This window comes from Hibiscus syriacus, unplaced genomic scaffold (genome assembly GCF_006381635.1).
Source record: "Hibiscus syriacus cultivar Baekdansim isolate YM2019G1 unplaced genomic scaffold, ASM638163v2 tig00111208_pilon, whole genome shotgun sequence".
In the NCBI taxonomy this organism is placed as follows: domain Eukaryota; kingdom Viridiplantae; phylum Streptophyta; class Magnoliopsida; order Malvales; family Malvaceae; genus Hibiscus; species Hibiscus syriacus.
In genome coordinates, this window is record NW_024063020.1 from 565,911 (window position 1) to 577,935 (window position 12,025).

A 12,025-nucleotide genomic window follows, 5' to 3' on the forward strand; every position below is an offset into this window, starting at 1 on the left:
TAAAGGATATTTTGTATTTTCCTTTAAATACAGGTGATATATGTGGGTTTTGGGAGAGTTCTGGAAGCCTTCTTCTTGCTCTTTTCTTCTTCTTCTCGTAGCCCAGCTTAAAGGTAAGTTTGATTTTTAACTGTTAATTTCTGGAATTTATAAGTTGGTTTTGAATCTTTGGGGGTTATATAAGCTTAAGGAAAGCTTGTATAAACTTAAAACATCAAGAAGGGAGAATTATAAAGGGATTTCTATTAAGAGAGTAGAAATGAAGTTTTGATATAGAAAGGTTTTTGAAATTCTAAGGATGAATTTGACTTGTCATCAATCTAATTAAGAAGTATAAGGTGTTAGAATTGGAATTAGAACACATTGAAAATTTGGTATGATTTTTGAATCTCGTATGGAATATAGGATTTTGAGGTTTAAGATGAAATAAATGAATATAGATTGGTTTAAGTATGTGTACTAGAGTTAAGGATGAAAAGGGGATGATATATGAAGTGTTTGAGTGGAAATGAAGTAATTTTCGGGTTGAAAATATGATTTCTGGGCAAGGGGAATCGATACCCATTCAAGGGGAACCGATACCCCTTCAAACGAACAAGAATTTCCAGTATGTCATAGGGGAACCGATACCCCCATGGGGGGGGAACCGATTCCCCCTAAAGGAAAATTGGGAATATGGATTTAATAAGTTCATTTAAATTGATAGTATCCAATTACAAGGTGTAGGTATCTATTGATTGTCTCGAAATGTACATTTATGTAGATTCTACGCATAAAGAAATTCCGGAACGTTTGGCAAGTAAGATCGATCAAGGGAAAGATAAGAGATTTGAATTGGCTAGTGAGGCCAGGTGAGTGTATATTAATTAGTTTATGGTGCTAAATGGAAACAAGACTTGCGACAAGTCTATTTCCTCTGTTAGAATGCATGAATATATGATTATACGTATATGAATGACATGATATATGTGAACATGAGAAAACAAAGTATAAGATATGAACTATGTGATCCTATGAGAATATGAAAAGAAGCTATGTGACTACATGTATATGTGAAAGAAGCTATGAGCTTATATGGCATGTGATATGAAAGTGTATATGTGAAATGATATGAAATATATATGTGAAAACAAGTATATGTTATGAGATCAATGATTACACGTACATGTGATACGTGACTGAAAAGAAAAGATATGTGGTTATAAGAGAAAGAATATGAATAAGTAATGTGAACTGTTATAAATGATAATGCCCATGTTATGTGATATGAGAGCTAGGGGTATAGTTGGCATGCCAAGGGTCGAGGGTTTACCTATGTTCTTCGGGACATATGGACTGTTTACCTATGTTCTTCGGGACATATGGACTGTTTACCTATGTTCTTCGGAACATATGGACTGTTTACCTATGTCCTTCGGGACATATGGACTGATTACCTAGGTTCTTCGGAATCTATGGACTGGTCCTTCGGGACATTGATCGAGCTGTGGTGACAGCATATATGTGCACAACCTCAATGTACTCACATACCTTAAGTTCTCACTAGTGTACATGGGCTAATAAAGTGATTAAACAAGCATACTGAATGTGATATGTATACGATGGGTTTATAAGTGGTTTGAAATGTGTTACGTGAACCATATGATGAATTATGTGTATGTATGTATTTACTGTAATTAATCTGATATGATTTTATATGATACGAAGAATGCATTGAATTGGTATAACATGATAGAACAGAACATGCATGTATCGATATATGTTATAAAGTGCATTATAAGTTATTATGCCTCACTAAGTCTTTGACTTAGCGTGTGATTGTTTCACACGTAGGTTTCGAGAAGAGTAAAGAGTAATGCGGAGCAAGACAGGTCAGTTCTCCTTACCCAATTGTCAGATCAGAAAATATATGTACTGTATATAGAGTGTAGTTGGCATGTAGTCTAAAGACATAAATTGTATGAACTCTGATATATATTTTGTAAACGTTTTGAATAAGTTAAATGTTATCAAAGTTTTTAAATTACTCACTATTTTATATGAATAAATGTTTGAAAAGTCAATGTGACACTTCGGACTCGCATCCGGATCGGATACGGGTTGGGGGTGTTACATTTAATGGTATCAGAGCTATGGTTTAGCCGATTCTAGGCTAAAAACGAAGTCGAAAGTGTTTTAAAAAGTGTACATGCCAACACAAAGTGAGAAAAAAAAAATATTTCTGATCTGATAGGATAAGGAGTGTGATGTCTTGCTGATAGAGTTAAATTGTTATGTTATATAAGATAAGTGAATACTAAGAATGATTTATGAAATCTATATATATGTTTATATGATATGATGGATGACATGTGAACATATGCAATTGACATATGTTATACAATATGAATTGGATGAGCATATGCACATGTGATATCTGATAGAAGTAATGATATGAGCATATAAATATATGAGAGCTTCCAAAGTGAAGCACAAGGCGATAGACCTGAAGGTAATAGCATTCACCTGCCCTGGCCAGGCAGGGAGAAGAGCGAAAACCTCAGGGAATGCCTGTATAAGATTAGAGAATGATTCATGATGTTGAATGATATTCTGATGTATTTTAAATTTTATACTTTGTTAACTCATAGAATGAATGTATCGAAATAGTTAAAAGAGTTATGAGCACCCGATCTCAAGGGTGAATTTGAGGAAGACTCTGTTGTTACAGACCTTTGGATATGATATGAAGATAATGCTAGAAGATGTTCATTTCTCCATAGTGGAGAAATTAAATTGAGAAGCTTGTTATTATGTGGATAAGAGGGAATATGGTGAACGAGTGTCACCATAAGGATATTAAAAGATCAAGTGACGCGGTTATTGTTTGTAAAAGAGTTTGTATTCTAGAGGGAAAGAGTTAGCATTGGCTAACAAGAGTATGTGATAAAAATGTACTGGAATTATAAGATTATAAGATATTGTCAGGATATGAGAACCAAATCCGTAATGGATCTGGATACAGTTGCATATTTGGATCATAGTAATGTGGTATAGTAAAGGAAAAGGAAGTAAGAATTTTTGTATTTAAGTAAAGCTGAGGATTGATAAGAAGAGTTTGAGAATATGTATATCGATGATCAGATTATAGGACACAGGAAGTCAGAATGTTGAGTTTGAGTAAAAGAAATTTCAGGATGTATGAGAATAGAGGTGAAATTGATAAGTTGAGTAAGCGAATGTTAAGATAATTTAGATTGGAAAGAATGTATATGATTGGTATAAGAGGGCTTGTGCCCTAGACTGAACCAAAGTTATTATCTAGCTGTCAGAGTAAAGGTGCTAGAGTTATAAGATTGGAGGAAAGATAAAGTGGAGTTAATTGATTATGATATGAATTTGAATATAATTGTATATTCTGAGCAGATAGCTATGATGTAGAAACAGAGATAAGTATTTGCATGGAACCTTCAGGAAGGAAAATACAAGTATAAGAAATGATAAAGAATGAAGTTATGTATAAGAAATGGGTTATCAGAGTAATGAGGATGCAATGAAGATTGGTACATAAAGATGAGTATAAGTGATAAGACAAGAGTGTGAATATGAAAGGAAATATATGATTTATGTATAAGGAATAAGGAGTAAAGAAATGAAAGGGATTGATTTAAAAGAATCAGATACGATAAGTATGGAAGTACAGAGGATAGTTTTGATATAGAGTGATGAGATGAATGTTACTGTCAACGTGATGAGTGACATTATATGGAATTTTAGAAAGGTCAAAGGAAAAATGCATAATCGAATGAGAGAAAAAAACAACAATGGATTGGTATTACTGGTTATTGTTTATATGATAAACAACAGAAGATGAAGGTATAAACGAAAAAGATAGTCGAAAACTTAAGGATTGAAAAGTAAGTTTCCGATGATGACGAGAAAGAATAAGTCAGGGAAGCAACATAAGAACATTGGAAGATATGTTCTTACTAAGATGTTCAGTGAAAATTCGAGGGCGAATTTTCTTATAAGGAGGGGAGATTTGTAACATCCCGAAAGCCGGGTCAGTGACTAAAATGTAAATTTTGGGAAATTTAGTGCTCAATTTTGAAATAAGTTAAAAGTGTTGGGATTTAAGTAAAGAATTTTGATGATGGATTGAATAGCATAGATGGATAATTAAAGGGGTAATTTAGTCTTTTCAGATTAAAGGATATTTTGTATTTTCCTTTAAATACAGGTGATATACGTGGGTTTTGGGAGAGTTCTGGAAGCCTTCTTCTTGCTCTTTTCTTCTTCTTCTCGTAGCCCAGCTTAAAGGTAAGTTTGATTTTTAACTGTTAATTTCTGGAATTTATAAGTTGGTTTTGAATCTTTGGGGGTTATATAAGCTTAAGGAAAGCTTGTATAAACTTAAAACATCAAGAAGGGAGAATTAGAAAGAGATTTCTATTAAGAGAGTAGAAATGAAGTTTTGATATAGAAAGGTTTTTGAAATTCTAAGGATGAATTTGACTTGTCATCAATCTAATTAAGAAGTATAAGGTGTTAGAATTGGAATTAGAACACATTGAAAATTTGGTATGATTTTTGAATCTCGTATGGAATATAGGATTTTGAGGTTTAAGATGAAATAAATGAATATAGATTGGTTTAAGTATGTGTACTAGAGTTAAGGATGAAAAGGGGATGATATATGAAGTGTTTGAGTGGAAATGAAGTAATTTTCGGGTTGAAAATATGATTTCTGGGCAAGGGGAATCGGTACCCATTCAAGGGGAACCGATACCCCTTCAAACGAACAAGAATTTCTAGTATGTCATAGGGGAACCGATACCCCCATGGGGGGGGGAACCGATTCCCCCTAAAGGAAAATTGGGAATATGGATTTAATAAGTTCATTTAAATTGATAGTATCCAATTACAAGGTGTAGGTATCTATTGATTGTCTCGAAATGTACATTTATGTAGATTCTACGCATAAAGAAATTCCGGAACATTTGGCAAGTAAGATCGATCAAGGGAAAGATAAGAGATTTGAATTGGCTAGTGAGGCCAGGTGAGTGTATATTAATTAGTTTATGGTGCTAAATGGAAACAAGACTTGCGACAAGTCTATTTCCTCTGTTAGAATGCATGAATATATGATTATACGTATATGAATGACATGATATATGTGAACATGAGAAAACAAAGTATAAGATATGAACTATGTGATCCTATGAGAATATGAAAAGAAGCTATGTGACTACATGTATATGTGAAAGAAGCTATGAGCTTATATGGCATGTGATATGAAAGTGTATATGTGAAATGATATGAAATATATATGTGAAAACAAGTATATGTTATGAGATCAATGATTACACGTACATGTGATACGTGACTGAAAAGAAAAGATATGTGGTTATAAGAGAAAGAATATGAATAAGTAATGTGAACTGTTATAAATGATAATGCCCATGTTATGTGATATGAGAGCTAGGGGTATAGTTGGCATGCCAAGGGTCGAGGGTTTACCTATGTTCTTCGGGACATATGGACTGTTTACCTATGTTCTTCGGGACATATGGACTGTTTACCTATGTTCTTCGGAACATATGGACTGTTTACCTATGTCCTTCGGGACATATGGACTGATTACCTAGGTTCTTCGGAATCTATGGACTGGTCCTTCGGGACATTGATCGAGCTGTGGTGACAGCATATATGTGCACAACCTCAATGTACTCACATACCTTAAGTTCTCACTAGTGTACATGGGCTAATAAAGTGATTAAACAAGCATACTGAATGTGATATGTATACGATGGGTTTATAAGTGGTTTGAAATGTGTTACGTGAACCATATGATGAATTATGTGTATGTATGTATTTACTGTAATTAATCTGATATGATTTTATATGATACGAAGAATGCATTGAATTGGTATAACATGATAGAACAGAACATGCATGTATCGATATATGTTATAAAGTGCATTATAAGTTATTATGCCTCACTAAGTCTTCGACTTAGCGTGTGATTGTTTCACACGTAGGTTTCGAGAAGAGTAAAGAGTAATGCGGAGCAAGACAGGTCAGTTCTCCTTACCCAATTGTCAGATCAGAAAATATATGTACTGTATATAGAGTGTAGTTGGCATGTAGTCTAAAGACATAAATTGTATGAACTCTGATATATATTTTGTAAACGTTTTGAATAAGTTAAATGTTATCAAAGTTTTTAAATTACTCACTATTTTATACGAATAAATGTTTGAAAAGTCAATGTGACACTTCGGACTCGCATCCGGATCGGATACGGGTTGGGGGTGTTACAAAGAGTCTTCTAGAACCGAGTCACCCTAAATATAAGAGTCACCCCTAATAAAATGGACAACTAATATAAAGAAATTCAGATTCCAAAATGAACTATTACCCATCAGAATATGCTTTGCATCCGCCACAAACTACAACAAGATAAATTTTATGACTTGAATCAAATTATTTATTCAGAAAGATAAATTATATTGATTTAGAGATGATAACAAGACGAAATAAATTAATTTTTTAATCTTTTAATCTTTGATTTAAAAAAAATAAAAGTTTTCAACTGGTCTCGTCCCAATTTGAAAAAAAAATAACTTTCCCCACAAGCCACATGCCTAGTTTTCAAATAAATAAATTAAACTTAAAAATTAGAGAACCAGCCAAAAAATCAATTAAAATTGATTATTAATTTTACAAGGTATGTCTTTTACTATATTTTATTTCATTTCCATCCTTTTCTTCTTATAAATATAAATTCCCAGTTTTTCTGTATTTTCTTTATGTTTTAGCCCTCAATGATTTTTTATTATTTTAAATTTAATTTTTTCGAGCTCAATTCGATCGATCCGAAAACCTAACCGGTTCAATTTAAATTCCATTTTTTCAATCGTGAACCAAACATGTTCAGCCACGGTTTATTTGATTTAAGCAAGCCAGTACGAGACTAGAGGTTCTCCTGCTTTTAACATTTTAAGATTATAACAAGTACATAGGATCAGACATCGGAGTTAGCCGCGGTACTACTACCGCCGCTCCTCCGTTGCATCATACTTCTTACACGTTGCAATACACGAACAAATTCGTTAAACATCGAGAAGTCGAAACCTGGTAAAGTATCTTCATTCATACTTTTCACGTTCGAGTTTTGACAGATTATCAGGTCGATACCTCCGAGCTTATCTAACAGGCTCTCCAGTCTTTTACTCGTTAGCTTTTGGATGTCTTCTATGATCACCAACTCCCCGGTTTGTCCCGTCTTTTGCCACCAGCTCTGAAGAATCCTTTTTCTTTACTTCTGAAGTCTCTACCGCCACAAGGCCTTTCAAGCGGATGCCGAGCCGATGTAAAGCGACTGCAGCTCCACCGATGCCACTGAAAACAGATAACATCGTTAACCCTCCGGGATACATTGGCTTCAATACGGAGAGATGATAACCCAAGGTGTCGGTTTGGAAAGATTCCTGGAGTAGGTGTAGCCTTCGAGTCAAGTCATTCTCCAAAGCTTGAGTGTGGTTCGACGGGTAGCCAAGTATGCGTTCCCAATGTTCAGGCTGCGCGAGGCAAAGCTTGTATAGACCGATCCAAATGAGATTCGATTTTTGGCATTCACGAAGAATATGTTTCTCCTGCTCCGCTGTGAGTATTCCTCGAGAACTGGATAATATGCCCCCAAGCCTATCGCACAACGTAGACGCTCCGAGAACTTCAGACCCCATGCAATTCAGTTGTTTCCTTGTATCCCAAGATGGCCACCACTTCTTTATATGCGGTATCGCATCCTGTATTGTCAGCGGTGACCTTGGAAGGATGTGAAGCCTGTTTTCGGCTGGAAGATTATGTACATAGCCTTCGTTCCTATTAAAAGCCGAAAAGGACCGAGTATTCACGAATTCAGGCTCGATCCCGTACAAGAACTGTGAAATCTTGATCCAACCATCATAAGGCAAGTTGACAACATTTCCATACAGGAAATACGGCGCTTTCGCTACTGCCTTGTTCACAGTCTTGCACGAATTGGATTTGAAAGTTCTGGGTATCTCGAAACTAGGGGTAAAATCAGGGCCTATTTTCTCTTCAAGCCATGCTGGATCAACGAAAGGACTTGCATTATCTACAAAGGCTTGCTTCGGTCTCTTCCCTTCGCGTTTTTTCTCATTAAGAGATTGCTTCTTCGGAGGATTAGGAACCGGGACATCATCCAGACTCTCTTCTTTCGGTCTTTTCCCGTTTGAAGAAGATTCCCCAAGGTTGATATTTCCCGACTGAGGAACAGCAGCGGAACTGCAATCCTCGGTTTTAATTTCTGCTTTATCATCCACATTATGCATCAACCCACGGCCTGAAGCTGCCAACTTTAACTGCAATGACAATGTAAAAGTTCCTTTACCATGAAAACAGGCTAAACTGGCTATAATATTGTGGAATAAAGTACAAAAGTTTTTAAAAAGTCCGAGCGGAACTTTTTTTTTCCGATAGAACTTCAATGAGTGCATAACAATGCGCATTATGCACTGAAATGGAGCATATCAACTAGAATATTCAACATTCAAATACTACAATGAACAAACCTTTTTACTTTCGACATAGCTACGAGAAAGATGACCAGTGAACATGGCATCTGCAAGTTCTGTAATTGGAACATCGGAACCTGCAGAACAACCCAAAAAAAACCAACAATTCAACATCCAAAGTAAGCTGAGTAACACAGAGGTCCTCTTGTAATGAAAAAAATGCAAGTGAATTGATCGGCATCTACAGGTTAAATAAGTACTAAAGGGCACCAATCATGCAAATTATAAACTATAAAACAAAGGCAGGAATATTTGTAAACATAAATAAGAAAAGACTTCTTTACATTAAAACCCCTAAAAGGCATCTCGGAAAAGCTCGTCTAGCAATTACAAACTATTTAAATAAGTAACCGAGACGTCAAAACATGAAGTGCATTTTTAATCACAAGCTAACAGCAGGAAATGATACCCTGCAGATGTAACATAACCAGCTCCGAGATTAAGAAATACATAGTATGCTTTATATATTTACGGACTCTATATGCCAAATGACATTCATGATCACTTAAAAGGTGTTGTCAGAATAACTACTCACCGAACTTTTCAATCGCAATTGAAACCTCGTTCTCGGAGAAACCCATATCAAGCAAAGAAAGTGTCTTCTCCATTGTCCCAAACAAAATTTCATTAGTATCATTCTGGTGATCGCATGGAAAAGTTATTAGCTACTCTAGAAATGCAACAAAACAAAGAAATTGAATCTTATTATACTCAGAGTTATTTATTACATTATCCTAATGTTTCCAGAAATATTATAGGTATAAATATATAAGATCATCATCACCAATTTCATTCAGAACTTGAACCGGTGAAACGAAAAACTACATAAAAAAATGTTGTAAAAGGGAGAAGCTGTTGACAGACCAATTAGTATAACAAATTCATTCAGTAAAAACTGGTCGTTTTCTTCCCCACAGCCGAGTGAATCTTCTGATTCCTCCTCAAGTTCTTCTGCTATTTGAGCAGCGGAAATGAAGTCCACTAATTCATTTATGGGAGAATCTTCACCTGAAATTAGAATGGTGAAAAACAACAAGAAGATACATTAACAAACCTCAAATAATGTGAATTATTCACTCTACTTCCTCATTAAAGTTCATCAAAAGGATACGAGGAACAGAAAATAATGTTTCGAATGACAACAATGATTGAACCAAGGAGCAAAAACATAAATAGAAGAAAGAGCAATTGGAAATACAAAGGTAAAATGCTTCTAGAAAACTTCTACGAACCAAGCTTATCCAATGCAAACTCGACTTCATCTACAGAAAATGCATCATCAGTAAAGATGATCTTTTGTCAATAAGATCTTCATCATCAAATACATCTGGCTCCTGAAATAAAAATAAAAAAAAGGAAGAAGAAGAAGAGATAAGAGATGGTAGGTAAGATAAATTGTTTAAATATAACAAAAAAGTATATACAGTACAAATTATAATAAAGATTGGCAGATACAATACTGAAAACTCTTGGGTATTGAGCAAATATCAAATTTTTAACACCCACGAGTCTATAAGTGAGAAGGGAGAGGGAACGAATCTGGCTCCACAAGAACTCGGAAGACAGAAAGGGAAAGAATAGTCTCAAAAGAAGGGATTATAACAAATTCATAATTTGGTCCAGGTCTCAAAGCCTATTCACAAATACCCCAAAATGTACATTTTTCAAAACATTTTGTTCTGAAAAGGGACTAAACTGGATAGATTTACTACTGTCTCCAAAGCCATAAAATTCAAAGTTCCATTGATATCTGCTCAAATAATCTTGTGATAGAATGATTAGTATTCTTCATATCACAACACTTTGGTCTACATCTTTCTTCCTTTGTATCTTTAATGTATATGAGAAAAGGGGAATCGATGTAGCATGACTAGTTCCAATCTATAGAATAATAGTAACTTGCTAAGTATTAACAAAGAAACTATATGCAACAACAAGAACAAGAGAGTAAAATGCCCAAGACAATGAATATGAACCCCTATCTTGTCCGATGGGGAAAACAAGAAGATCTATTAAGAGCAACTTACATCTTTTGGTTGAATATAATTGTAAATCTGGGGATAACTTCCTTCGTCCTCGCCAACAAACGAGTTATTGAGATGGCCTGATGTCTGAGAATTTTCCTTTTGAACGTCCTATTTCATTCCAGAGAAGGCCACATTAAGCAGTTAAGAGTTTTCATCTTAAAGAACAAAAATTCATGCGTTGAAACTGCAAATTAGCCACTAACAACATGGTTGAGCTCATGATGTCGTGTGCTTCTCAGTTCTCCGCATTCACAAACAACAATGGTCAATGAAACTGTGAGACATAGAATGATGATGAAGAAAGATTTTCACAGGAACTCCAAAAAATAATAATTAGTTTTTAAACCAAAAGAAAATCATATATTGAAATGAAACAAGATAGAGGACTACTTTGAAAAGTTCTTCTCTAATGCCAAAAGAAAATCTGACAGGAGACCGTATAATGTCTTATTACTTACAGAATATTCAGTAAGAGTCTCCAGTAACAAGTCAGCATCATCTTCACCTAGTTTAAGACAAGATGCTTTATAAGAACTTTCCTTCTACGATGAAACTTTAGGCTTTTAATGACATTATTTAGGATGAATGTTAATGCATTACATACCCTTTTCTTCAATGACTTTGTCAACGAGAGATGGTGAAAATCCCATCCCAATGAAAAATGATCTCACATTGCTTCCCGATGAACATGCAACATTGTCCTGAAATCATGTAATAAAAGAGAAACGAAACAGAAGCTCTGTTGAATTTAAGCCCATTTTAGCTACCAACATTGACATCCATTACATTATACTCAGAACTAAAGATATGCAAAGAAAACAGCAAGGGAAAAGATTCAATGGGAATTTTTTTTCATGCAATTGCAACAGAGATTACAAGGAAATTACTTTAAAAAAAGGACATTCAAAGAGAAATCATACCCCAACATGTTGAGAAATGAGTGCATCCTCAGCGAAATCAAAATCCAACATTTCAGGCTTCGGCACTATTGGCTGCTTTTTCCCTTCCTGGTTGGAGGAACCTTTCCCATTTATATATCTCGACATGTCGAAGGATCTTTAAGCAAAATAGAATTCTGGGTACTGATTAAATGCTGCTGAGAAATACATGCAGTAGCAGATCAGCTTCAAAATCAATAGGGGAAAAAGAGTGCAAAACAGTCATGTTTATGCAATGCAAAAAAACCATGCGTGTCTCGAAATTTCCCCTTTTTTGAAGAAAATAAAATTTAAAAACTTCAATTTTTTTATCCGATCGGTCACCGGACTAAACACAATTGAAGGGGATAAAAAGTGGGATTGAGCGACAGAAAAAAAACAAAGCAGAAGTAAAAGATGAGTGATGTGATGAGGTTGAGTTCCACTGTAGCTGAGCCGATGGCCGGGGGAAAGAAGAGCGGCTTGAGGAGGGAGATGA

General features: G+C 35.0%; 1 protein-coding gene across 1 annotated transcript in view; it reads right to left on the reverse strand.

The window, feature by feature from the left end:
- The window catches only part of LOC120155879 (probable inactive DNA (cytosine-5)-methyltransferase DRM3), a 29,982-nt gene extending 17,957 nt beyond the window's left edge, over positions 1–12,025 (reverse strand). Inside the window, 12 exon segments of the mRNA XM_039167349.1 lie at positions 6,977–7,300; positions 7,302–8,369; positions 8,580–8,659; positions 9,118–9,220; position 9,252; positions 9,479–9,590; positions 9,815–9,856; positions 9,859–9,916; positions 10,610–10,717; positions 11,068–11,114; positions 11,214–11,310; positions 11,530–12,025. Coding sequence (XP_039023280.1) covers positions 7,007–7,300; positions 7,302–8,369; positions 8,580–8,659; positions 9,118–9,220; position 9,252; positions 9,479–9,590; positions 9,815–9,856; positions 9,859–9,916; positions 10,610–10,717; positions 11,068–11,114; positions 11,214–11,310; positions 11,530–11,655 — 2,136 coding nt within the window. The 5' untranslated portion in view covers positions 11,656–12,025 and the 3' untranslated portion in view covers positions 6,977–7,006.